Source organism: Lampris incognitus, chromosome 16 (assembly GCF_029633865.1).
Source record: "Lampris incognitus isolate fLamInc1 chromosome 16, fLamInc1.hap2, whole genome shotgun sequence".
Taxonomy (NCBI): Eukaryota; Metazoa; Chordata; class Actinopteri; order Lampriformes; family Lampridae; genus Lampris; species Lampris incognitus.
The window spans coordinates 1,998,870-2,025,756 of NC_079226.1; the positions used below are offsets into that span (position 1 = coordinate 1,998,870).

Sequence of the window (26,887 nt, forward strand, 5' to 3'; positions counted from 1 at the left end):
TTATACAAAAACACTCTACATACTACCCAGTATTATACAAAAACACTACATACTACCCAGTATTATACAAAAACACTCTACATACTACCCAGTATTATACAAAAACACTCTACTTACTACCCAGTAATACACAAGAAACACTCTACTTACTACCCAGTATTATACAAAAACGCTCTACTTACTACCCAGTATTATACAAAAACACTCTACATACTACCCAGTATTATACAAAAACACTCTACATACTACCCAGTATTATACAAAAACACTCTACTTACTACCCAGTCATACACAAGAAACACTCTACTACTTACTACCCAGTAATACACAAGAAACACTCTACTACTTACTACCCAGTAATACACAAGAAACACTCTACTTACTACCCAGTATTATACAAAAACACTCTACTTACTACCCAGTCATACACAAGAAACACTCTACTTACTACCCAGTCATACACAAGAAACACTCTACTTACTACCCAGTCATACACAAGAAACACTCTACTTACTACCCAGTCATACACAAGAAACACTCTACTTACTACCCAGTCATACACAAGAAACACTCTACTACTTACTACCCAGTAATACACAAGAAACACTCTACTTACTACCCAGTAATACACAAGAAACACTCTACTTACTACCCAGTCATACACAAGAAACACTCTACTACTTACTACCCAGTCATACACAAGAAACACTCTACTTACTACCCAGTAATACACAAGAAACACTCTACTTACTACCCAGTAATACACAAGAAACACTCTACTTACTACCCAGTCATACACAAGAAACACTCTACTTACTACCCAGTCATACACAAGAAACACTCTACTACTTACTACCCAGTCATACACAAGAAACACTCTACTTACTACCCAGTCATACACAAGAAACACTCTACTTACTACCCAGTCATACACAAGAAACACTCTACTACTTACTACCCAGTAATACACAAGAAACACTCTACTTACTACCCAGTAATACACAAGAAACACTCTACTTACTACCCAGTCATACACAAGAAACACTCTACTACTTACTACCCAGTCATACACAAGAAACACTCTACTTACTACCCAGTAATACACAAGAAACACTCTACTTACTACCCAGTAATACACAAGAAACACTCTACTTACTACCCAGTCATACACAAGAAACGCTCTACTTACTACCCAGTCATACACAAGAAACACTCTACTTACTACCCAGTAATATACAAGAAACACTCTACTTACTACCCAGTAATACACAAGAAACACTCTACTTACTACCCAGTAATACACAAGAAACACTCTACTTACTACCCAGTAATATACAAGAAACACTCTACTTACTACCCAGTAATAAAAAATAAACACTCTCCTTACTACTTATTACCTAATAATACACAAGAAACACTGTACTTACTACCCAGTAATACACAAGAAACACTCTACTTACTACCCAGTCATACACAAGAAACACTCTACTTACTACCCAGTAATACATAAGAAACACTCTACTTACTACCGAGTAATACACAAGAAACACTCTACTTACTACCCAGTAATATACAAGAAACACTCTACTTACTACCCAGTCATACACAAGAAACACTCTACTTACTACCCAGTAATACACAAGAAACACTCTACTTACTACCCAATAATACACAAGAAACACTGTACTTACTACCGAGTAATACATAAGAAACACTCTACTTACTACCCAGTAATACACAAGAAACACTCTACTTACTACCCAGTAATATACAAGAAACACTCTACTTACTACCCAGTAATATAAAATAAACACTCTCCTTACTACTTACTACCCAATAATACACAAGAAACACTCTGCTTACTACCCAGTAATATGCAAGAAACATTCTACTTACTACCCAGTAATACACAAGAAACACTCTACTACTTACTACCCAGTCATACACAAGAAACACTCTACTTACTACCCAGTAATACACAAGAAACACTCTAGTTACTACCCAGTAATATAAAATAAACACTCTCCTTACTACTTACTACCCAATAATACACAAGAAACACTGTACTTACTACCCAGTAATATTTTTTTTTTTTATAAATTTATTTCTGATTTTTCCCTTTTTTCTCCCAATTTAGTGGCCAATTGATCCCTATCTTAATTCAAACACCCACCCTCGTATTGCATGCGTTCGCCAACTGCATCTCTCCGGCCGGCAGTCTCGAAGGAAAGCGCCTCCCCACTTTCGTGACAAGGCGAATCCAAGCCGAACCACTGTTTTTCCGACACACACAGAGACGCATTCACATGACGAACACAAACCGACTCCGCCCCCCTCCCGAAGACAGCGTTGCCAATGATTGCTGCTTCACCGAGTCCGGCCATAGTCGGATCTGACGAGACCGGGGCGCGAACCCCAGTCCCCAGTGGGCAACTGCATCGACACCAAGCCGATGCTTAGACCGCTACGCCACCGCGGACAAGTCTACCCAGTAATATGCAGGAAACACTCTACTTACTACCCAGTAATAAAAAATAAACACTCTCCTTACTACTTACTACCTAATAATACACAAGAAACACTGTACTTACTACCCAGTAATACACAAGAAACACTCTACTTACTACCCAGTCATACACAAGAAACACTCTACTTACTACCCAGTAATACACAAGAAACACTCTACTTACTACCCAGTAATATACAAGAAACACTCTACTTACTACCCAGTAATATAAAATAAACACTCTCCTTACTACTTACTACCCAATAATACACAAGAAACACTCTACTTACTACCCAGTAATATGCAAGAAACACTCTACTTACTACCCAGTAATACACAAGAAACACTCTACTACTTACTACCCAGTCATACACAAGAAACACTCTACTTACTACCCAGTAATATAAAATAAACACTCTCCTTACTACTTACTACCCAATAATACACAAGAAACACTGTACTTACTACCCAGTAATACACAAGAAACACTCTACTTACTACCCAGTAATACACAAGAAACACTCTACTTACTACCCAGTAATACACTCAAATGTCCTCAGCTAGAGAGGGGAATATAATGTGAGAGGGAAATTAAACTTCAAGAAATTACGTGTTGGTACAACTGTGAAGAGCAGGGGCATTTCAACCTGTGGGGTAAAACTGGAACAGTGTGAGCATGGAACTCAAACACAGTACAAACACTGCATAGTTCAAGAAAAAGTACAAAGATCTTATTATCAAGAGATATAGGGACGATGAAGAGTTGTGTAACTGTATAAGTTTAATTTATCGCTAAACATTTACTATATTTTTCTTCCCATGACACCTGGTTGACATGTGGGTAGTACGGAGCACTGACATGTTTATTCTTGCTACATGACTTTGGGTATGTTTTACTTTTTCTTCTTTCCGTTTTTTTGTTGTTGTTGATTTTTCCCCCTTTTTCTCCCCAATTGTATCCATCCAATTACCCCACTCTTCCGAGCCGTCCCGGTCTCTGCTCCACCCCCTCTGCTGATCTCGGGAGGGCTGCAGACTACCACATGTCTCCTCCCATACATGTGGAGTCACCAGCCGTTTCTTTTCACCTGACAGTGAGGAGTTTCACCAGGGGGACGTCGCACTTTGGAGGATCACGTTATTTCCTCCAGTTCCCCCTCCCCCCTGAACAGGCGCCCCGACTGACCAGAGGAGGCGCTAGTGCAGCGAGCAAGACACATCCGGCTTCCCAACCGCAGACACGGCCAATTGTGCCTGTAGGGACGCCCGACTAAGCCGGAGGTAACACAGGGATTGAACTGGCGATCCCCGTGTTGGTAGGCAACGGAGTAGACCGATACACTACCCGGACGCCCCCTCTCTCATGTGTTTTTGATGTGTTTTTTTTCTTTTTTGTCTTATTGTTCAAAGTAGTTGAGTGTGTGCTGTGCAGCACAACGTGCAGTGGGATTTGAACTCCACAGTGCAGTGGGATTTGAACTCTACAGTGCAGTGGGATTTGAATGCCACAGTGCAGTGGGATTTGAACTCTACAGTGCAGTGGGATTTGAATGCCACAGTGCAGTGGGATTTGAACTCCACAGTGCAGTGGGATTTGAATGCCACAGTGCAGTGGGATTTGAACTCCACAGTGCAGTGGGATTTGAACTCCACAGTGCAGTGGGATTTGAACTCTACAGTGCAGTGGGATTTGAACTCTACAGTGCAGTGGGATTTGAACTCCACAGTGCAGTGGGATTTGAACTCTACAGTGCAGTGGGATTTGAACGCCACAGTGCAGTGGGATTTGAACGCCACAGTGCAGTGGGATTTGAACTCCACAGTGCAGTGGGATTTGAATGCCACAGTGCAGTGGGATTTGAACTCTACAGTGCAGTGGGATTTGAACTCCACAGTGCAGTGGGATTTGAACGCCACAGTGCAGTGGGATTTGAACTCCACAGTGTAGTGGGATTTGAACTCCACAGTGCAGTGGGATTTGAACGCCACAGTGCAGTGGGATTTGAATGCCACAGTGCAGTGGGATTTGAACTCTACAGTGCAGTGGGATTTGAACTCCACAGTGCAGTGGGATTTGAACGCCACAGTGCAGTGGGATTTGAACTCTACAGTGCAGTGGGATTTGAACTCCACAGTGCAGTGGGATTTGAACTCTACAGTGCAGTGGGATTTGAACTCCACAGTGCAGTGGGATTTGAACTCCACAGTGCAGTGGGATTTGAGTTTGAAATGGATAGTGAGTCCTTGTCACTTCCAAGACTTGAAGATTTGTTTTATCTTGTTTTATTTTAATCAGGGTGGAGCAACAGTTGATGGCCAGGATGATCTCAGAAATGTACCGCCCTCCTCCCTCTGACCCCGCCCACAATGATTCCATCCTCCAATCAGAGCTGGAGCATCAGAGCGTGGCCTCAGAGATTGGTGAGCAGACTGGCTGACACTGATGAGAACGTCAGAGTTCAGTACTTATTTTGACTTATTCAAAGCACACACTACTACAGAGATAACACTATATCAGTAACACGTTATTACCGTACTAAGTTAGTGCTGTATTAGTACCATGCTAGCTAGTACTGTTATTACCTTTGATAGTGTGTTAGCACTGTATGATTACTATGTTGGTGCAGAATTAGTTCGGTGTTATTACTATACTAGTTCTGTAAAAACGCTCTGTCGTTTGACATGATTTAATCATATAGCTGTGTATCTGTGTTTGTTTGTATATGTGTCTGTATATGTGTGTGTATGTGTATATATATCTGTGTGTGTGTGTGTCTATGTGTTGCAGTGCAGGGTGCAGAGGGAGGGTGTGTCCAGCTCTTTGTCGATGCAGGTCTTCCAGTGGATTCGGTGCTGCTCAGACAGCTGGTGTGTGAAGCGGTGGCTGAGACTGTGTCTGTGATGCTGGGACAGAACACAAAGATACCCGGCCAGGAACCAACAGCACCACAGGTACTACTACCACTACTACTACAGGTACTACCACCCCTGCAACCACGAGTGCTACCATGTATACTACCATGGGTACTACCACTGCTACTACCACAGGCACTACCACAAGCCACAAGTACAGGCTGGTACCAGAGAGTGAAGTGGACAGATGCCACTCTGATGTCTTTATAATATTTTACTGGAAGGAGACTGAAGACTTAGAATCTTGATTTTAGCCAGAAGAATAAGAAATGCACTTAATTAAAGCGGCTGTAGACAACCTTTCAAACACCCCCCCCGCGTTTCCAAGTGTTTTTATTGTTTGCGCCGCTGTCACAAGGACAACTGGATCGCTTTCCATTTATTAGTTGTTACTGTCCAAAGCAAGAAACAACTGTAAGAATCCTAATTTGAACTACAAACCCTGATCTCAGTGCTATGATACAGGCAGAATAAAACATCTGGTAGTATCATTAGTGTATTATATCTTCAGCCACTTCTCCGGGGTCGGGTCGCGGTGGCAACAAGCTAATTCGGGCACTCCAGATGTCCCTCTCCCCAGCAACGCCCTCCAGCTCCTCCTGGGGGATCCCAAGATATTCCCAGGATAGATTGGACATGTAGTCCCTCCAGCGAGTTCTGGATCTACCCTGGGGTCTCCTCCCAGTTGGACATGCCTGGAAAACCTCCAAAGGAAGGCGCCCAGGAGGCATCCTAATCAGATGCCCGAACCACCTCAACTGACTCCTTTCGACGCAAAGGAGCAGCGGCTCTTCTCCGAGCTCCCTCCAGATGTCCGAGCTACTCACCTTATCTCTAAGGCTGAGCCCAGACACGCTACGGAGGAAACTCATTTCAGCCGCTCGTATCGCGATTTCACCCTTTCTGAGATCGCATGGGATCGCGGATACATGCGGCTGGAATGAGTTTCCTCCGTAGGGTGTCTGGGCTCAGCCTAAGAGATAGGCTTTCTCCAACGCCTCCACACCTTCCATTATCCAAACCGCTTATCCTGCTCTCAGGGTCGCGGGGGTGCTGGAGCCTATCCCAGCAGTCATTGGGTGGCAGGCGGGGAGACACCCTGGACAGGCCGTCAGGCCATCACAGGGCCAACACACACACACACACACACACACACACACACACACACACACACATACACACACACCTAGGGACAAGTTAGTATGGTGAGTCACCTGGCCTACAGGTCTTTGGACTGTGGGAGGAAACCGGAGCACCCGGAGGAAACCCACGCAGACATGGGGAGAACATGCAAACTCCACACAGAGGACCACCCGGGACGACCCCCAAGGTTTGACTACCCTGGGGCTCAAACCCAGGACCTTCTTGCTGTGAGGTGACCGCGCTAACCACTGCGCCACCGTGCCGCCCCCCACACCTCCACACCTGATGGTATTAATATTAAAGAAAAAAATGGCTTCTATGCACACTATGCATTGCCTTTGTGCGCTGCTGTTGACACCTGTGTGCTATCGGACTTGACCAAATTTTTTGCCACTTGTGTTGTTGCCTCCTCACTAGAGCCTTGCTTGTGTTGTGTTGTAACTGTCAGATGTACGTCACTTCATATAAGAGCGTCTGCTGAATGAAAGTGTAACATTGTCGTGATAAGTAGGCAGGTTGTGTTCCTCGCGGATCCTGCAGAAAGAATGCCAACTGAATATTAGTTCGGACTCCCCTGAAGTCCCATGTGTTGTGTCGAACTCTGCTATCCCGTCGAGATCCCTTTCCCCCCAGCCAGAGTTTTTTTTACAACAGCGGAGCTCGCCTCGCTCTATCGAGTGAGTGCCCGTCTGAGGTTCGCTCTTGTTTGACTTGTGTTTCTGTCTCTTTCCCTTCTCTTCCTCCTCTGTCACCGGGGTTCTTTTTCTTTTTCCGGGCAGTATTTCCTACCTCATGTCGGTTGTTCCACCTGCCGCCATTTCTGCTACTACCAGGAAAAACAAAAGTGCTGTCCTGTTTTTTTTTTTACATCTTAATAAACTTTATTGCAAAATATTGACATGTACAAACACAGCAGACATGCACGCCACAAAGTGGTACAGCAAGACAGGATCCTGAATAAACAACACATGCAAACAAATCTACTAGGGATTATGAAAATGAGAAACAACCCACACAAACAAACAGAATGAAAGAAGACAAAGAAAGAAAGGAGAAAAAACGAACAAAAGAAACAAGTGACATCATTCCTCTTTGAAAATATGCTTGTACAGCTTCATGGGTTTGTTACTTTTTGTAGTGAGCTGAAAGTCAGAGTTTTAATATATTCCTTACATTCGCATAGAAACCAATAAAACTGGGGGAAACCTTTGTAAATCGGCATTTATGTACATGAAATTTACCATACAAAATTAACAAATTCACAATAAACTCAATGTCTTGTTTGAAATACATAATGACATGTTTACATTCAATTTTAATATTATCATTAATTTTACACAATGTATAATTTTCCATTTGGGCCCAAAAAGTAATGGTGTGTGTACAGTGGTAAAATAAATGTGTTACAGATTCTGGTTCATCATTACAAAAGCTACATTTGTTACCAATGTCTAAGAGTTTAGAGAAATACAAATCCGTTGGATATATATTGTGTAAAATGTTGATATGCACTTCATTTATCGTGTTAGTAATACAGAACTTACATGGCAGTAACCATCTGGTCTTCTGCCAGTCGATGTCTATAAAAACGTTGTCCCAAAACACTGTCCCTCTAGGAGATGTTGTCCTTCTGCCATAAGATGTTGGTTGTTACATTCAGAGTCCCTCATATCAACAGCGTTTCTCACCAGCAGGGCTTCTCCTCTCAGTGCTTCTTGGAACTGGAGGTGACTTGTCAGTAGAAGGGACAGAGCATCAGGAGTAGATTTTATTACACAGTTTGACTCTCTGCTCGTAACAGGGAAGGATTTGATAAGAAGGAAACGTTCATAGCTTAACAATACGCTCCTAGTGTCAAAGAGGTCATTTACATAAACGATACCTTTGTCAACCCAGTTCTGCTTAAATCGAGATTTTTTCCTAACCATAACATCTCCATTATTCCATATAATAGTTTTATGTGGGGAAAATGATGGGTGTAACACAATGTCCAAGCTAGGAGAGCCTGTTGGTAAAATTTAGATGATTTCAGAGGCTGAATATTAATACAGAAGTTACAGGTGAGTATGAGATGAAGTCCACCCAGTTTTCTACAAATATTTTATGGGATAAAACACCAAATAGAGTTTGGGGCTTTAAGACATTCCTTAATCCATTTTATCTTAAATGTGTTACTTAAATCAACATTTAGTAATTCAAATCCCCCTTCTTTTCTGGATCCTGAAAGAACATCTTTCTTTAGGCGGTGTTGTTTATTTTTCCATGTAAAGTTAGTGAGTATTTTGTTAATTTCTTGAGATGTTGAATCTTGGACAAATAATGATAGAGTGGGATATACAAGCCTTGAAATACCTCCCGCCTTGGTTAAAAGGATTCTGCCAAAAATAGATAGGTCAAGTTGAAGCCACATTTTCATAACACTTTCTGTTTTTTAAGTCTAGGAAAGAAGTTAAGTTGTTGTCTAGTTGTCATAGCTTTAGTAACATCAGTTCCTAAGTATTTGACAGTTTTTTCCACCGGAATATTGTATGTGCTTCCATTATCAGTATTATATAGGCTTGAGATTTCACATTTTCCTGTGTTAAGATGTAATCCTGAAGCTTTTGAAAATTCTGTAATTAGTTGTTTAGTTGGTTCAGTTTGGTGTTTGTCTTTTAAAAATAAAACTGTATCATCAGCTAGTTGTGTTATTTGAATTTCTCTTTGAAATATAGACAGACCATTTATATTGGGACTATTCAAAACCTTCAATGAGAGGAACTCTGTAGCAACCACAAATAAAAAAGGGGACATTGGGCAACCTTGACGCACCGCTCTATTAACAGGGACTCTTTTGGAAGTACTGGGTTAAATCATTAAATTACTGTTGATGTCCTTGTATAGCACATTTACTACCGAAATGAAGTTTTCTCCAAAACCCATTAAGTCTAAAACCTTGTATATAAATGGTCCCACTGTATCAAATGCTTTATAGTTGAGAAATACAATGACTGCCTGTGACTCCACATATTCAGAATAGTCAAGCAAATCTGGAACCAATCTTATATTATTACTTATATGTCGGTTAGCCATGAAGCCCGTTTGGGTTTCATTAATAATCTCTCCAAGATCTCTTTTTAAACGTTTGGCAAATACAAGTGCAAATAATTCATAATCTACATTTAGAAGAGTGATTGGTCTCCAATTTTCTATACACAGAGTCTTTGTTTGGTTTGGGTATCAAACTAATTAGTCCTTATTTCATGTTGTCAGTTAACAATACATTCTCTGTACAATACATTCTCTATACAATGTTGTCATTTAGCAATACATTCTCTATACATATTCAATACATTCTCTATACAGTTTTTCCTTGTTTCATGTAGTTGTCAGTTAGCAATACATTCTCTTTCCATATTCATAAGTGGGGCTTCAATAATATCCCAAAAGTAGAATTCAGAGGATAAACCGTCAGTCCCGGGTGATTTCTCAGTTTTCATACATTTTAGGGCTTCTATAAATTCACTGTTGAGAATGGGTTTGTCACAATTAGTTTTAAACTGTTCTGAAATGGTAGGGCTATATTCTGTAATGTTATTTAAGAATTCTTCACAGCGTTCTGGTTCAAATCTAGATGTATGTAGTTCTTTGTAAAAGGATCCTAAATGTTCAGCTATTTCTTTGGGATTGGTAGTAACGTTGCCATTCATTATTTAATGCTGACATATTGTTTCTTTTGCAATTACGTTTTTCAAGCGCAAAAAAATAATTGGAGTTTTTTTCACCTTGTTCTAACCATCTTGCCCTGGATCATACAAAGGCTCCTTTAGCAGCATTAACTTATAAATTATCTATTTCGTTCTGGAGTTGCATTAGTTTTGCTTTCTCATTTTCTGAAAGACCTTCTTTATATAATAAAACCTTCAAATTTTCATAATTTAATTTTCTTTTGCATTGTTAGCTTTTTTAATGTTTTTGCTGCGATTAATAGCAGTTTCTCCAATCTTAAGATTTAGAGTATTCCCATTTCTGAGTATTACTCATTTCGTTTTTCCTAAAAATGATTTGTGCCATCTGTTCAAATAATCTTGAAAGGTTTTGTCTTTTAATAAGTTATTATTTAGTTTCCAGTACCCTTGTAGTTTCTTATTACTTTCTTTGGAACCAACTAAGTGTATAGAAATCATTTTATGATCAGATAAAGCAGCATAACAATGTGAGACTTCGGATATGTATCGTATGCAAGATGTAGAAATTAACTATAAGTCTGTTCTGGAATGTTGTGTACATCTAGCATTACACCAAGTAAACTCTTTACAGCCAGGGTTAAAGAATCGCCATGCATCCGTTACTGACAACTTCTCACTTAGATAACATGTGGCTTTGAACTGGGAATTTTGAGAGATTCTTTCCGGTATCCTGTCTATCAAGTCATTCGGAGCGTCATTAAAATCCCCTCCTAGAATCAGAAACACATCTTTGTTTTGTCTTGTAGAGCCCTTACTTTTGAGTGAACATCATTTCAGCTTGGGCTACTGCATTGTGGCCATATACATTACATATTATGACCAGAAGGTTATTTAGTTTGATTGTAGCCATAATCCATCTGCCATCCTCAGAACTGAACGTTTCTAAGATGTCGCCTGTAAATTTGTTAAACAGAAGAGCGACACCTGCTGAGTGATGAGAAGCATGAGAAAAATATGCTCGATCTCCCCAATGTCTTTTCCAAAATTTACTGTCTGTATCACATGAATGCGTTTCTTGTAAAAGAATAATGTTGGCATCCATTTTGCACATGAAGAGGACTATTTCTTTTCTTTTAATACTGTTCCCGTAGCATTAAGAGAAACAGTTTTTAATGAGTTGAACTTCAAATCAGTCATAAAGATAATAATAATATGAGTACAGTGTCTGAAGAACAAAAGGTACATCTACCTTTTGTTCTGTCCTCTTCCTATTTTGGCTGTGCAGTGGTTGACGCACTTCCTTTGTGCCATAAATTGAGCCTTCATTTTCTCGCGAGATCGTACCCGGTGGCAGACAGAATTGCATAGGGAACTAATCTAAATGCTGATGGTGGTGTCCTTATTCTGTAGTCATTACACTGTGCAATCATAATGATACGTTAAAGCAAAAAGGGTGTGTACTGCTGCTTTAATATCATCATGTTCTAATTCTAGGCTGAGACTATCTGAACTGACACTGTGTCTGTTCTGATAGAGTAGATTTGAGATAGATGAGCGCGAGAACCGAAAGAGGTTTCTCTCATGATTCACCATTTCAAAAATCTGTTATTAATACATGAATAAAATGACTGGCATTAAAGTAGACGACTTTCTCTTGATGTCACCATAGTAGTCTGTGGTACATTTTAGCACTTATTCACTTCAAGCTGAGTGAACTTGTAACACACTAGACTGAAACCCCTTCATCACTGAATCTAAATTGAGTCTAGACTAAATATAAACTTGGTCTAGACTGAATCAATACTGAATCCTGGTAGTCTCTTTGTTTCAGGAGAGTTTGATTCCTACCCCAGTCCTCACCCCAGAGCCCAATTCAGCTGAGCCCAGCCAACAGCTCCCCCTCCTGGCCACGCCTCTTCCCTCTGAGCCCACCAGCCTGGAGCACAGCCCCCATCCAGAGCCCACAGAGGCCACGCAACAGGCTTCAGCCACAGGTTGGAAACCAGCATTGAGTTGTTCTTCTGTCAATTAATACGTGTTCAGCTACAGATCGGATGCTGACCTGGGTACTGCAACACTGAACTTGGCCTCACAAGTTCGAAGTAGTTTTTTAGCGTTTATTTGGGGAGGGACAATGTACATTAATCAACAATGGAACAAATGTAAATGTACCCGAGTTAGCTAAAAGGCTAGTTTCCATCAGCAGTCTCTTTGCTTGATGTTGTTAGGCATCCTAGGATAGTGAAATAGTACAAATAATACAACATGTGCAGTAGGCAGAGAACATATGACAGTATAACACAATTTAATAACTTCAATACTCTATGTAGTATAGCTCAGTGTTTCCCAACCCAGTCCTCAAGGACCCCCTGTCCTGCAGATTTGCTTTGCAACCCTGAATAGGTACCTGTTTGTAGTTATTCAACCAATCAGCAATGAATTATGTTAGACTTTGTACACCTTGCATAATTCAGTGCTGTGAGATTATTGGTTTAGTAAGTACAAGCAGGGTTTCAATGAAACTGCAGGATAGGGGATCCTTGAGGACTGGGTTGGGAAACACTGGTATAGCTGATTAGACAGAGAGTTGATGAGATATCGCAAGAAGAGGAGGACCGAGAACGACAGGGAACTGAGATGGTAGATTAAAAGTGAATGCTCTGATTTGAACTGGAATATATGCTATTAAAGCAAGTTAAAAGAACCAAGGACTACTTCTTTAAACAACACAACACTCTACAACTGCAACTCTTTCCCCTCGGCAGTTGTTTCCCATCTCCTTCTCTCACTCTTCTAAACGTGGCGTACAGGAAGTCTAGAAACGCTTCCTGTATAGCACGCTAGGTAACAAAATAGAAGTATTTGAATGCCCTCTATCGATCTTATAGTGTAACTACAACAGCTTAATTTTACTAGCTGATCAGTTTGCATGGGTTATAACAGCTGACAGCATTCAGATCTTATGACAGGCAGGAAGAGAATGGCTTCATGTGTGTGCACGTGGTGTTGTGTAGGTGGGATAACCAGCTGCTTCTCACCAGATTACCAGAGGTTACTGTTAACACGTAAGATGAACGAGACCTGCTTTAACCATTGACTGACTCCCTCCCTTTGGCCTCAGAGACTGATCCAGAGCCAGTAGCCACACCCCTCTCCACCCCAGAGCCCTCCCCTCCTGGCACCTCCCACAGCCTCCTGCCCCGGGTAGACACTCATCTCCCCCTGGATGAGGAGGACCCAAACTACAAACTGAAGACACACGCACAGTCCAGACCACGACCTCTGTACGTGTATACACACAGACTCATACATACACACATACAGGTACGACATATTTTTTGTTTACTTGTGTAGATGACTATAAGTGTGTGGTTTGACAAGACCATATTGGATCGATCGAGGCTCCATACCGGATCGGTCAAGGCCCGGGTTAACAACGACTGCCATCGGTGCTGTGCCCTCACAGGGTCCTGATGGAAACTGTAAAATCCACTGTGGCAACCCCCGAGAAACAGGGAATAAGCCGAAAGAAAAAGAAGATACACACTGGATGCACAAAAGATAGACTGACATTTTAAATGTCCTGTCACCTCTTGTCTTCTAGTAAAAGTGGCTACAGATTTGAGACAGGAGAGGAAATAAACTTTTACTCTGATTTGGAAAAAACCTGAATGACTTTTTTTTTTTTTTTTTTTTGGTAAATATATTTTATTGATTTTCAAATGTTTTATCTCACAAGAATTACAAAACATGTATAACGTCAAATCAGCTACTCATCCCCAGATACGAAGTATTATTCATCACATGTATTAACAAATTGAAAACCCCATTCCCATCACTACCACCCCACTCACCCACTCACTCATAGGATCACAGGTTACAGAATACATTTAGGTAAAGAAGGGAAAACATAAGATAATCAAATAATTGTATTAATTTTTAAACAAAAGGAAGAAAAGATGAAGGGGGAAAGTAAAAACAAAACAGAAAAAAACGGGGGGGGGTGCTCATTACTGTAATAGGACATTTATGGCTTCTACCCTACTCTTTCAAGGGGTTCTTGTAGAGAGTCACAGAAACCCAGAAAGGGCCTCCATATCTTAGCAAAGGTTCCAGATGATCCTTTTAGTGTGGTAATAAGAAAGCAAAGAGAAGGGGGGGGGACAAAACAAAAAAAACGGGGGGGGATACTCAAATCCCATGTACCTGTAAACCTGTTGACCCTTTCCCTTTTACTGCTATTCACTTTGTGCTTAAATCCTGCACTTCACGCTGTCTTTATGGCAAATTGAGAAGAACAAAGAAAAATTAATTTAAACTTGGTATCCCGCTACTTATGTATCTAAGCCATGATATAGTGAAAACGAACTTCCAACCATTGTCTCCATCAACAGTTCTGTAGCTCAACAAGATAAAGAAAAAAGTTTAATTTCAGGGCTCTGTTTAAGTACCTTAAAGTCCATCAATATCGCTGAAAATTTTAAAGCTTTATGTTTCGGTACGAGTTAGGGACCCCACAAAATTTCAAGCCCCTAGAGTGTTTGGTTTTTGTGTAGTGATCGCTCGAAATTCTCCGTAATTCAGTGTAACATATATATATAGTATATACGACGACGGGATAGACGGTTTTTCAACTAAACGGGCGGCCTTATTTTGAGAAAACCATAATAGATACAGCCTTATTCCAACAGGAGTCTGAAAGATAATCGTTTGGACTGTGCATTAAAAGCATTGAGAAAATTCGGACTTCATTGTGACGTCATTATGACGTCATCAATTCAGAATGTTATCATGGATTTTTGAGAGAACCACACGTTTTAAAATTAATTTTACACCCAGAAGAAGTTGAGATAGGTTTGATTTGACAAAAAAATCGTTAGTGGGCAATTATTTGAGGTTTCCGAAAATCACCCAGAATTTTCTTTGGAGTCGTTGTCAGAGCTATAGATGTCCATGGCTCTTTGTGTCCCGATGTTTACCAACGCCCGTCGCTAACAGAGCCATAGATATGCGTGACTCTCCTGTGCTCCGATGTCCAGCTGTGCCCGTCACCATCGGAGCTATTGATTTGCGTTTGTTTAGCAGCGACGGTCATTGGGGGTGTTAATTTCGACTTCATTATTCAGTGGTCATGAGTCGTTGGAGCCGTTAGTGAGCGACTGTTGTTCTTGGAGGCTAGGCATCTTGAGTCTCCTGGGTAGAGATGAAAGGACGGCATTGTAAGTGGGAGGTAGGTGGTGTGGCAGACATCCTCCTCTGTTGAGGGATGGTTTTTCCAGTTTCGCATAGACGGCTTCCTTCACCCCTCTTTCAAACCATCTATCTTCCCTGTCCAAAATGTGTACGTTGCTGTCCTGGAAGGAGTGTGTCTTCTCCTTTAGGTGTAGATAGACTGCTGAGTCTTGTCCTGAGGAGTGTGGCCTTCTGTGTTGGGCCATCCGTTTGTGTAGTGGTTGTTTGGTTTCTCCTATGTATAGGTCAGTGCAGTCCTCATTGCATTGTACAGCATACACCAGATTGCTGTTGCGGGTGTGTGGTACACGGTCTTTGGGATGAACCAGTCTTTGTGGGAGTGTGTTGCTGGGTTTGAAGTATACCAGGATGCGGTGTTTGTTGAAAATTCTCCTGCGTTTCTCGGAGACCCCAGAAACATACGAGATGACTGTGTTCTTCCTTCTGTTCCTTTTCTCCTTGTCGCTCACCTGGTTGGTCTTTTTGGAACGTGTTGCAGTTTTCACAAAGGTCCAACTGGGGTAGCTGCAGGTTTTTAAAGCTCCCCTCAGGTGTTTGTGGTCTTCTCGTTGGGCCTGAGTGCTGCTGGGCACATTGTCAACTCTGTTGCAAAGTTCTGATGATGCTCAGTTTGTGTTCCAGAGGGTGGTGTGAGTCAAAAAGTAGATATTGGTCTGTGTGTGTAGGTTTCCTGTAAACCCCAATGTGGAGGCTCCTGTCTTCCCCAATGTGGACGTCACAGTCCAAGAAGGGCACACATTTCAACTAAACGGGCGGTTCACTTTTGGGTTCCTATGCTGTTACTGTTAGTGTTCACTGTTGGGTTCCTATGCTGTTACCGTTAGTGTTCACTGTTGGGTTCCTATGCTGTTACCGTTAGTGTTCACTGTTGGGTTCATATGCTGTTACTGTTAGTGTTCACTGTTGGGTTCCTATGCTGTTACCGTTAGTGTTCACTGTTGGGTTCCTATGCTGTTACCGTTAGTGTTCACTGTTGGGTTCCTATGCTGTTACTGTTAGTGTTCACTGTTGGGTTCCTATGCTGTTACTGTTAGTGTTCACTGTTGGGTTCCTATGCTGTTACCGTTAGTGTTCACTGTTGGGCTCCTATGCTGTTACTGTTAGTGTTCACTGTTGGGTTCCTATGCTGTTACCGTTAGTGTTCACTGTTGGGTTCCTATGCTGTTACCGTTAGTGTTCACTGTTGGGTTCATATGCTGTTACCGTTAGTGTTCACTGTTGGGTTCCTATGCTGTTACCGTTAGTGTTCACTGTTGGGTTCCTATGCTGTTACTGTTAGTGTTCACTGTTGGGTTCCTATGCTGTTACTGTCAGTGTTCACTGTTGGGTTCCTATGCTGTTACTGTTAGTGTCCACTGTTGGGTTCATATGCTGTTACTGTTAGTGTTCATTGTTGGGTTCATATACTGTTACCGTTAGTGTTCACTGTTGGGTTCCTATGCTGTTACTGTTAGTGTTCACTGTTGGGTTCATATGCTGTTACCGTTAGTGTTCATTGTTGGGTTCCTGTGCTGTTACCGTTAGTGTTCACTGTTGGGTTCCTGTGCTGTTACCGTTAGTGTTCACTGTTGGGTTCATGTGCTGTTACTGTTAGTGTTCACTGTTGGGTTCCTGTGCTGTTACCGTTAGTGTTCACTGTTGGGTTCCTATGCTGTTACCGTTAGTGTTCACTGTTGGGTTCATATGCTGTTACTGTTAGTGTTCACTGTTGGGTTCCTATGCTGTTACCGTTAGTGTTCACTGTTGGGTTCCTATGCTGTTACTGTTAGTGTTCACTGTTGGGTTCCTATGCTGTTACCGTTAGTGTTCACTGTTGGGCTCCTATGCTGTTACTGTTAGTGTTCACTGTTGGGTTCCTATGCTGTTACTGTTAGTGTTCACTGTTGGGTTCATATGCTGTTACCGTTAGTGTTCACTGTTGGGTTCATATGCTGTTACTGTTAGTGTTCACTGTTGGGTTCCTATGCTGTTACCGTTAGTGTTCACTGTTGGGTTCCTATGCTGTTACCGTTAGTGTTCACTGTTGGGTTCATATGCTGTTACTGTTAGTGTTCACTGTTGGGTTCATATGCTGTTACTGTTAGTCTTCACTGTTGGGTTCATATGCTGTTACTGTTAGTGTTCACTGTTGGGTTCATATGCTGTTACCGTTAGTGTTCACTGTTGGGTTCCTATGCTGTTACCGTTAGTGTTCACTGTTGGGTTCCTATGCTGTTACCGTTAGTGTTCACTGTTGGGTTCCTATGCTGTTACCGTTAGTGTTCACTGTTGGGTTCATATGCTGTTACCGTTAGTGTTCACTGTTGGGTTCCTATGCTGTTACCGTTAGTGTTCACTGTTGGGTTCCTATGCTGTTACTGTTAGTGTTCACTGTTGGGTTCCTATGCTGTTACTGTCAGTGTTCACTGTTGGGTTCCTATGCTGTTACTGTTAGTGTCCACTGTTGGGTTCATATGCTGTTACTGTTAGTGTTCATTGTTGGGTTCATATACTGTTACCGTTAGTGTTCACTGTTGGGTTCCTATGCTGTTACTGTTAGTGTTCACTGTTGGGTTCATATGCTGTTACCGTTAGTGTTCATTGTTGGGTTCCTGTGCTGTTACCGTTAGTGTTCACTGTTGGGTTCCTGTGCTGTTACCGTTAGTGTTCACTGTTGGGTTCATGTGCTGTTACTGTTAGTGTTCACTGTTGGGTTCCTGTGCTGTTACCGTTAGTGTTCACTGTTGGGTTCCTATGCTGTTACCGTTAGTGTTCACTGTTGGGTTCATATGCTGTTACTGTTAGTGTTCACTGTTGGGTTCCTATGCTGTTACCGTTAGTGTTCACTGTTGGGTTCATATGCTGTTACTGTTAGTGTTCACTGTTGGGTTCCTATGCTGTTACCGTTAGTGTTCACTGTTGGGCTCCTATGCTGTTACTGTTAGTGTTCACTGTTGGGTTCCTATGCTGTTACTGTTAGTGTTCACTGTTGGGTTCATATGCTGTTACCGTTAGTGTTCACTGTTGGGTTCATATGCTGTTACTGTTAGTGTTCACTGTTGGGTTCCTATGCTGTTACCGTTAGTGTTCACTGTTGGGTTCCTATGCTGTTACCGTTAGTGTTCACTGTTGGGTTCATATGCTGTTACTGTTAGTGTTCACTGTTGGGTTCATATGCTGTTACTGTTAGTCTTCACTGTTGGGTTCATATGCTGTTACTGTTAGTGTTCACTGTTGGGTTCATATGCTGTTACTGTTAGTGTTCACTGTTGGGTTCATATGCTGTTACCGTTAGTGTTCACTGTTGGGTTCCTATGCTGTTACCGTTAGTGTTCACTGTTGGGCTCCTATGCTGTTACCGTTAGTGTTCACTGTTGGGCTCCTATGCTGTTACCGTTAGTGTTCACTGTTGGGTTCATATACTGTTACCGTTAGTGTTCATTGTTGGGTTCATATGCTGTTACCGTTAGTGTTCACTGTTGGGTTCCTATGCTGTTACTGTTAGTCTTCACTGTTGGGTTCCTATGCTGTTACTGTTAGTGTTCACTGTTGGGTTCCTATGCTGTTACCGTTAGTGTTCACTGTTGGGTTCATATACTGTTACCGTTAGTGTTCATTGTTGGGTTCATATGCTGTTACCGTTAGTGTTCACTGTTGGGTTCATATGCTGTTACTGTTAGTGTTCACTGTTGGGTTCCTATGCTGTTACTGTTAGTGTTCACTGTTGGGTTCCTATGCTGTTACTGTTAGTCTTCACTGTTGGGTTCCTATGCTGTTACTGTTAGTGTTCACTGTTGGGTTCCTATGCTGTTACTGTCAGTGTTCACTGTTGGGTTCCTATGCTGTTACTGTTAGTGTTCACTGTTGGGTTCATATGCTGTTACTGTTAGTGTTCATTGTTGGGTTCATATGCTGTTACCGTTAGTGTTCACTGTTGGGTTCCTATGCTGTTACTGTTAGTGTTCACTGTTGGGTTCATATGCTGTTACCGTTAGTGTTCATTGTTGGGTTCATATGCTGTTACCGTTAGTGTTCACTGTTGGGTTCATATGCTGTTACCGTTAGTGTTCATTGTTGGGTTCATATGCTGTTACCGTTAGTGTTCACTGTTGGGTTCATATGCTGTTACCGTTAGTGTTCATTGTTGGGTTCATATGCTGTTACCGTTAGTGTTCACTGTTGGGTTCCTATGCTGTTACTGTTAGTGTTCACTGTTGGATTCATATGCTGTTACCGTTAGTGTTCATTGTTGGGTTCCTATGCTGTTACCGTTAGTGTTCACTGTTGGGTTCCTATGCTGTTACCGTTAGTGTTCACTGTTGGGTTCCTATGCTGTTACTGTTAGTGTTCACTGTTTGGTTCCTATGCTGTTACTGTTAGTGTTCATTGTTGGGTTCCTATGCTGTTACCGTTAGTGTTCACTGTTGGGTTCCTATGCTGTTACTGTTAGTGTTCACTGTTGGATTCCTATGCTGTTAATGTTAGTCTTCACTGTTGGGTTCCTATGCTGTTACTGTTAGTGTTCACTGTTGGGTTCCTATGCTGTTACCGTTAGTCTTCACTGTTGGGTTCCTATGCTGTTACCGTTAGTGTTCACTGTTGGGTTCATATGCTGTTACCGTTAGTGTTCACTGTTGGGTTCATATGCTGTTACTGTTAGTGTTCACTGTTGGGTTCATATGCTGTTACTGTTAGTGTTCACTTTTGGGTTCCTATGCTGTTACTGTTAGTGTTCACTGTTGGGCTCCTACGTATGTTAGTGTTACATACTTCGATGGATGCTGCCAATGCAAACTCAATAATAATAACAATTCCACCTTTTGTCACGTACCTGAAGCCATTATGACATCACTAATATGTCACAGCTGATGGGTTATGATATAATGAGGTGGTATTGAATCATTAAACATGAAATTTCCAAAACTGTTGCTATAAAAAAGCGGGTTAACGTTTTAATAAGATATTTATGATTACATCCTACCCTTCTCAGTTCTCTTAGGTAGTGCTTGAAATACAAGATGGCAAAAGTCTCCTGCAATCTACTGAGTAGCTCTAACCATAAATTATCATGTAATAACCTCAATTATAGCTCGTTAAAGTCGATTTTAGCAAGCAGCGTGTCCCACCTTATTACTCATCACTCAAAGACAATATTTAATGGGGTTGAGTTTCTAGGTTCAGTGGTGACACTGCCGTGTCAGGGTGTTTCTCTTTTATGAATAATTTCTGAATCTTTAACGTAAAGATCTGTTGGGTGTATTGATAAAGGCGGTAGCATGCCTCATTAAATAAACGAAACTTCCAGTAAAGACCTGTTATACAATCAACGTAACTTCAAAAAGGGATCATATCTGCTAATGGATGTCCACTTAACGCTGCACACCTACATGACTTGCTTCTGCCCGTCCAACTTGTTATGATGTGTAAAAAGGATGACATACAATATTTTTATATTTCGTACAAGTTACCTGCCGAAACTACCCCCCCGTTAATAACGGTTTTAAAAGTGCGTTAAGTACCTTGGTTTCTATACTACGTCCAACACCTGTGGTGGTGATCCAATCTGTAAATATCAATACCTAAAACCTGCTGTATTTTTGCGCTACATGCTTCCAAAAAGATTGATATTTAACCAAAAACCAATAAATTGGTTGGGATTATGAATGGGGAAACCTAGTGCGTACTGCGTAGGGGCAATACCATCAATACCAACGGGACATGGGACACTCAGGGGATGGACAAGAGACGGACAGGGGACGGTCAGGGGACCTGGGCGAGACTCAGGCGGGACTGTATTGTCACGGAAATGATAGTGGTACGGAACTCTGGTAAAACAGAACTGATACTCGGATGGGAATGTAACGGAACTGGTACTTGGACGGGACTCTAAACGGACTTGTGGTACTTTAGCGGAACTCTGCTGAGACTGTTAACGGAACTGACTCTAAACGGGACTGCTATAAAAACTCTCAACGGGACTGCTACTTCAGGAATTTTCCACATTCCAGTTTGATTTTAGTTGTCAACGTTACTCGACACTTTTATATTTCAAGCCCATGAGCTTAGTACTGCACTGAGTTGTAAGTAATTCAATTCAAAATGTGTCGATTTGGAATTTTTAAAGATTTGATATGAAATTTTAGAATGGGGAAAACGGTCCCCTGTCTGTCTCTTGTCCATCCCCTAAGCGTCCTATGTGCCATTGGTATTGCCTCTACGCAGTATGCACTAGGTTTTCCCATTCATAATCCCAACCAATTTACTGTTTTTTGGTTAAATACAGCAATTATCAAATAAATGTTGAATGGTGACAGAGCTTTTCCGACTTGCTGCCTAGTCTGCCATACTGGAAGTCAAGCTGAATGACTTTTGTTGTGTTGGAGTCAGTAGTGGTGTGAGGGCCTTTTCTTACATACTAGTTGTGAATGATAGAACCAAATGTGATTCAGAAACTAGCTGACAAATTTGGATTAGACTAAAGACAGGCAAGGCTGCGGCTGGTCACCTTGACTTACAACAGCAACTCTATGATGGAGACTTTTCAACAGTGTTTTGCTTTCATCTCTTTTTTCAGTCAATTCACCTGTTAATATCTGTATAATCCGTTTATTCGCCAGTGGAAATATGGCTGTTGATCCCTGATAAGAGCTGGAAAAAGATAATAAGTAAACAGTATTACTCTGGTGCCGCTCTAATAAAATAAACTCTAAGCCAAAAAAATTGAACATGTACCATTTTATTTTTACCGTTTGTCTCTCTGTCTCTCATTTGTTTCTCTGTGTCTCATTCTGCCTGTCTTCAGGGTGATGTCAGTCGAAGAAAAGGAGCCTGTTCTTTCCTCTCCTTCTCCACCTCCCTCCAGACTTCCACCCCAGACTCCCTCTTCTCCCACCCTCTCTTCAACCTCTGCCCCCAGGCCTGAGCCGACACAATTACCCCCCACTTCCTCCGGAGACAGTAGTACTAGTAGTAGTACTTCTAGCAGTAGTAGTACTGGTAGTAGGTCCTCAGTCACAGTGGGGACGGACACAGCCATGAAACACATCTCAGAGGGAGAACTGATTATCAACCCCAACCAGCTACTGACTACGACAGGTAAGACTGACTTACTGAGAAATCCTGAGACATGCAGACAAACACAAATACACACAGAAACAGATCAGTATGTTCATCTGAGCATGGAACTACTACCTGGAGATTATCCCTGACTTTCTGTCTCTCTGTCTCTTAGCTCTGCAGGAGGACAGTGTATCTTTTCTAGGCACTAGTAGCTTCTCAAGTTCTCTCCAGGAGCTACAGGACATGGTGAGAATTTCACCACCAGTACAGCCAGTACTACACAGTCATATAACAGTACCACCAGTACTACACATTCATACTCCAGTACCAATGCAGTATTGCAAATTCATACACTAGTACCACCAGTACTACACAATCATACAGTACCACCAGTACCAGCAGTGTTTGTTGGGAGTGGCCCAGTAAAGCCAGTCTTCTGTTGAGCCCAAGAGCTTCTGCATATGAGCTTCACAGAGAGGTCACTGTTAGGCAGTGCTGATCTTCACAGAGAGGTCACTGTTACGCAGCTGTGATCATCACAGAGAGGTCACTGTTACGCAGCGCTGATCATCACAGAGAGGTCACTGTTACGCAGCGCTTATCATCACAGAGAGGTCACTGTTACACAGTGCTGATCTTCACAGAGAGGTCACTGTTACACAGTGCTGATCTTCACAGAGAGGTCACTGTTATGCAGTGCTGATCTTCACAGAGAGGGCACTGTTACACAGTACTGAGCTTCACAGAGAGGTCACTGTTACTGTTATGGCTGAACTAAGACCAAAAAAGTGCTGCAAGAGCCACACCATAAGAAAGCCGCTAAAGAAAACAGTTCAGAGTCACTATTTCCATTTTATTACAACTTGGTCAATGCATAAAAAACAAAAACAAAACAACAACAACAAAGAACCAAACGGCAAACTCATGGATAACTAAGGCAGGGCAGTGATAAGGGTAAACTAAGATGAATACACTACACACAAACGGACAACGGAAACAATACTCACTGCCCTGCCTGGTAAAGCCAAAATAAAAAATGAAAATGAAAGGAGGGTCCCAAAATCAAAAAAAGAAAGGATATAGAACATAAGCATGAGTGCCAGGCAAAAGTTAACTAAAGTTTACAAAAAGTCAAACAAACAGCATTCAAAAATGTGAGAGGACCTCTCCATGTCCATTAGTCAGGCGGCTTAGGACCAGATTTGAGAAGGATGGGGACACGCTGGACAAAAGCACCAAATTTTTTCCACATGCTCTCCATCACCATAGCTTTCAATTTTTGATGGGAGCCACTTCATCAAGATGACGGATGGTGGCCATCTTGGATGTAAAATCTTTAAGTGCCAATATCTCAGCTTCCAAGCCACTTAGAAGGTCAATCTTGGTGTCAAAATATACATTTTCTGGGTCAATGAATGCATTAAAGCTATTGAGAATATCACTAGATGATTATTTGTGCCAAGATCAAATAAATATGTTCATTCTGACAATATATTTACATAATTTTCAACTCCGTTTCTAAACGGTCAGACATATGTTAATATAGGTCATATACATGTACACTGAAAAACTGACAACATGCATGAATTGAATTGAACTTTATTATCTTTACTAAGATAATATATAATATTCTAAGATAAAGTATATTCAAATTATGTCACATTTACAACTGCAAAGATCTGTGCAATTCCAGTGTGCCTTCTTGCATGAGCACCTTGCACCACAACCACTTGTGCTTTGACAACTGCACTTGACTAGTTCGCTGCAGGCTTTTGACGCCATCAGTAGAATGCTCCACACAGGAAGCCAGATCTGGCTGTCTCCATCCAGTGTCCATCCCCATCCTTCTGGACTGGGTGTCGGCTGCTGGGCCAGTTCAGATGTCGCCCAGATCCCAGACTGGTAAGCAACTCACTTCACGTGCTGCAGCAGTGAATCTTGCGTTGGTGGAATGTGTTCCATCATTTTGTTCTTCTGGCAGAACAACTCTCTCCGTGCTTCATTGACAGATTCCAAATCACTCGTCTTGTCGTAAAGGACAACTGTGTAGCGCTCCAGAAGTCAAAAGTGTTGGGCATCTATGGTCACGGGAGTGTGCAGATTCGCTGCCATGTAGTTGAAGGCCTGCATGAACTTTACTTACCTTATTGTCTACTGGAATGCTCACGCTGTGTGTTACAAAAATATGTTGTGCATAATGTACATAATTGTGCAGATATATTGCCAGAATGAACTAAATTATCTAATATCAGAAAAAATAGTCATCTATTGATATTCTCAATAGCTTTAATACATTTGTTGACCCAGAAAATGTATATTTTGACATCAGGATTGACCTTCTGGCTTGGAAGCTGAGATATTGGAAATTATCTTGAAATCCAAGATGGCCGCCATCTTGATGAAGTGGCTCCCATCAAAAATTGAAAGCTATGGTGATGGAGAGCACGTGGAAAAAATTTGGTGCTTTTGTCCGGCTTGTCCCCATCATTTTGCTAAGCCGCCTGACTACATGGACTTGTGAGCTTTTATAGGGGTCAGTAGGGGAAGACCTCAGGTATTGCCCGTCTGCAGTCAGTGCAGCAATCAGCACCACTTCACTGGCTCCGCCTTCTCAGGCACCACCTCAGATGACAGAATGGGCAGGGACATAACAGTTACGCAGTGCTGATCTTCACAGAGAGGTCACTATTACACAGCGCTGATCTTCACAGAGAGGTCACTATTACACATTGCTGATCTTCACAGAGAGGTCACTGTTACACATTGCTGATCTTCACAGAGAGGTCACTGTTATGCAGTGCTGATCTTCACAGAAAGGTCACTATTACACATTGCTGATCTTCACAGAGAGGTCACTGTTACACATTGCTGATCTTCACAGAGAGGTCACTTACGTAGTGCTGATCTTCACAGAGAGGTCACTGTTACGCAGTGCTGATCTTCACAGAGAGGTTACTTACGCAGTGCTGATCTTCACAGAAAGGTCACTGTTACGCAGTGCTGATCTTCCCAGAGAGGTCACTGTTACACAGTGCTGGTGTTCAAAGAGAGGTCACTGTTATGCAGTGCTGATCTTCCCAGAGAGGTCACTGTTACACAGTGCTGGTGTTCAAAGAGAGGTCACTGTTACTGTTACGGCTGAACTAAGACCAAATGATCAAAAAAGTGCTGAGGTCACTGTTACACAGTGCTGATCTTCACAGAGAGATCTCTTACGCAGTGCTGATCTTTGCAGAGAGGTCACTGTTGCGCAGTGCTGATCTTCACAGAGAGGTCATTGTTACGCAAGGCTGATCTTCACAGTGAGGTCACTGGTACACAGTGCTGATCTTCACAGAGAGGTCACTGTTACACAGTGATGATCTTCACAGGGTGGTGACTTATGCAGTGCTGATCTTCAAAGGAAGGTCACTGTTACGCAGTGCTGATCTTCACAGAGAGGTCATTGTTACGCAAGGCTGATCTTCACAGTGAGGTCACTGGTACACAGTGCTGATCTTCACAGAGAGGTCACTGTTACACAGTGATGATCTTCACAGGGTGGTGACTTACGCAGTGCTGATCTTCAAAGGAAGGTCACTGTTACGCAGTGCTGATCTTCACAGAGCGGTCACTGTTACATAGTGCTGATCTTCACAGAGAGGTCATTGTTACGCAAGGCTGATCTTCACAGTGAGGTCACTGGTACACAGTGCTGATCTTCACAGAGAGGTCACTGTTACACAGTGATGATCTTCACAGAGAGGTCACTGTTACACAGTGCTGATCTTCAAAGGAAGGTCACTGTTACGCAGTGCTGATCTTCACAGAGAGGTCATTGTTACGCAAGGCTGATCTTCACAGTGAGGTCACTGGTACAAAGTGCTGATCTTCACAGAGAGGTCACTGTTACACAGTGATGATCTTCACAGGGTGGTGACTTACGCAGTGCGGATCTTCAAAGGAAGGTCACTGTTACATAGTGCTGATCTTCACAGAGAGGTCATTGTTACGCAAGGCTGATCTTCACAGTGAGGTCACTGGTACACAGTGCTGATCTTCACAGAGAGGTCACTGTTACACAGTGCTGATCTTTATAGAAAGGTCACTGTTACATAGTGCTGATCTTCACAGAGAGGTCACTGTTACACATTGCTGATCTTCACAGAGAGGTCACTTACGTAGTGCTGATCTTCACAGAGAGGTCACTATTACACATTGCTGATCTTCACAGAGAGGTCACTGTTACACATTGCTGATCTCACAGAGAGGTCACTGTTACGCAGTGCTGATCTTCACAGAGAGGTAACTGTTACGCAGGACTGATCTTCACAGAGCAGGCACTGTTACACAGTGCTGATCTTCACAGAGAGGTCACTTACGCAGT

The 26,887-nt window shown here is 42.0% G+C and overlaps 1 protein-coding gene across 1 annotated transcript in view; it reads left to right on the top strand.

Moving 5' to 3' along the window:
- Positions 1-26,887, top strand: part of kiaa0586 (KIAA0586 ortholog) — a 130,778-nt gene that overhangs the window by 71,644 nt on the left and 32,247 nt on the right. Inside the window, exons 16-21 of the mRNA XM_056296270.1 lie at positions 4,803-4,927; positions 5,295-5,458; positions 12,062-12,224; positions 13,352-13,514; positions 22,265-22,557; positions 22,694-22,767. Of these exons, the coding sequence (XP_056152245.1) occupies positions 4,803-4,927; positions 5,295-5,458; positions 12,062-12,224; positions 13,352-13,514; positions 22,265-22,557; positions 22,694-22,767 (982 nt within the window). The remainder of the gene's footprint in view (positions 1-4,802; positions 4,928-5,294; positions 5,459-12,061; positions 12,225-13,351; positions 13,515-22,264; positions 22,558-22,693; positions 22,768-26,887) is intronic.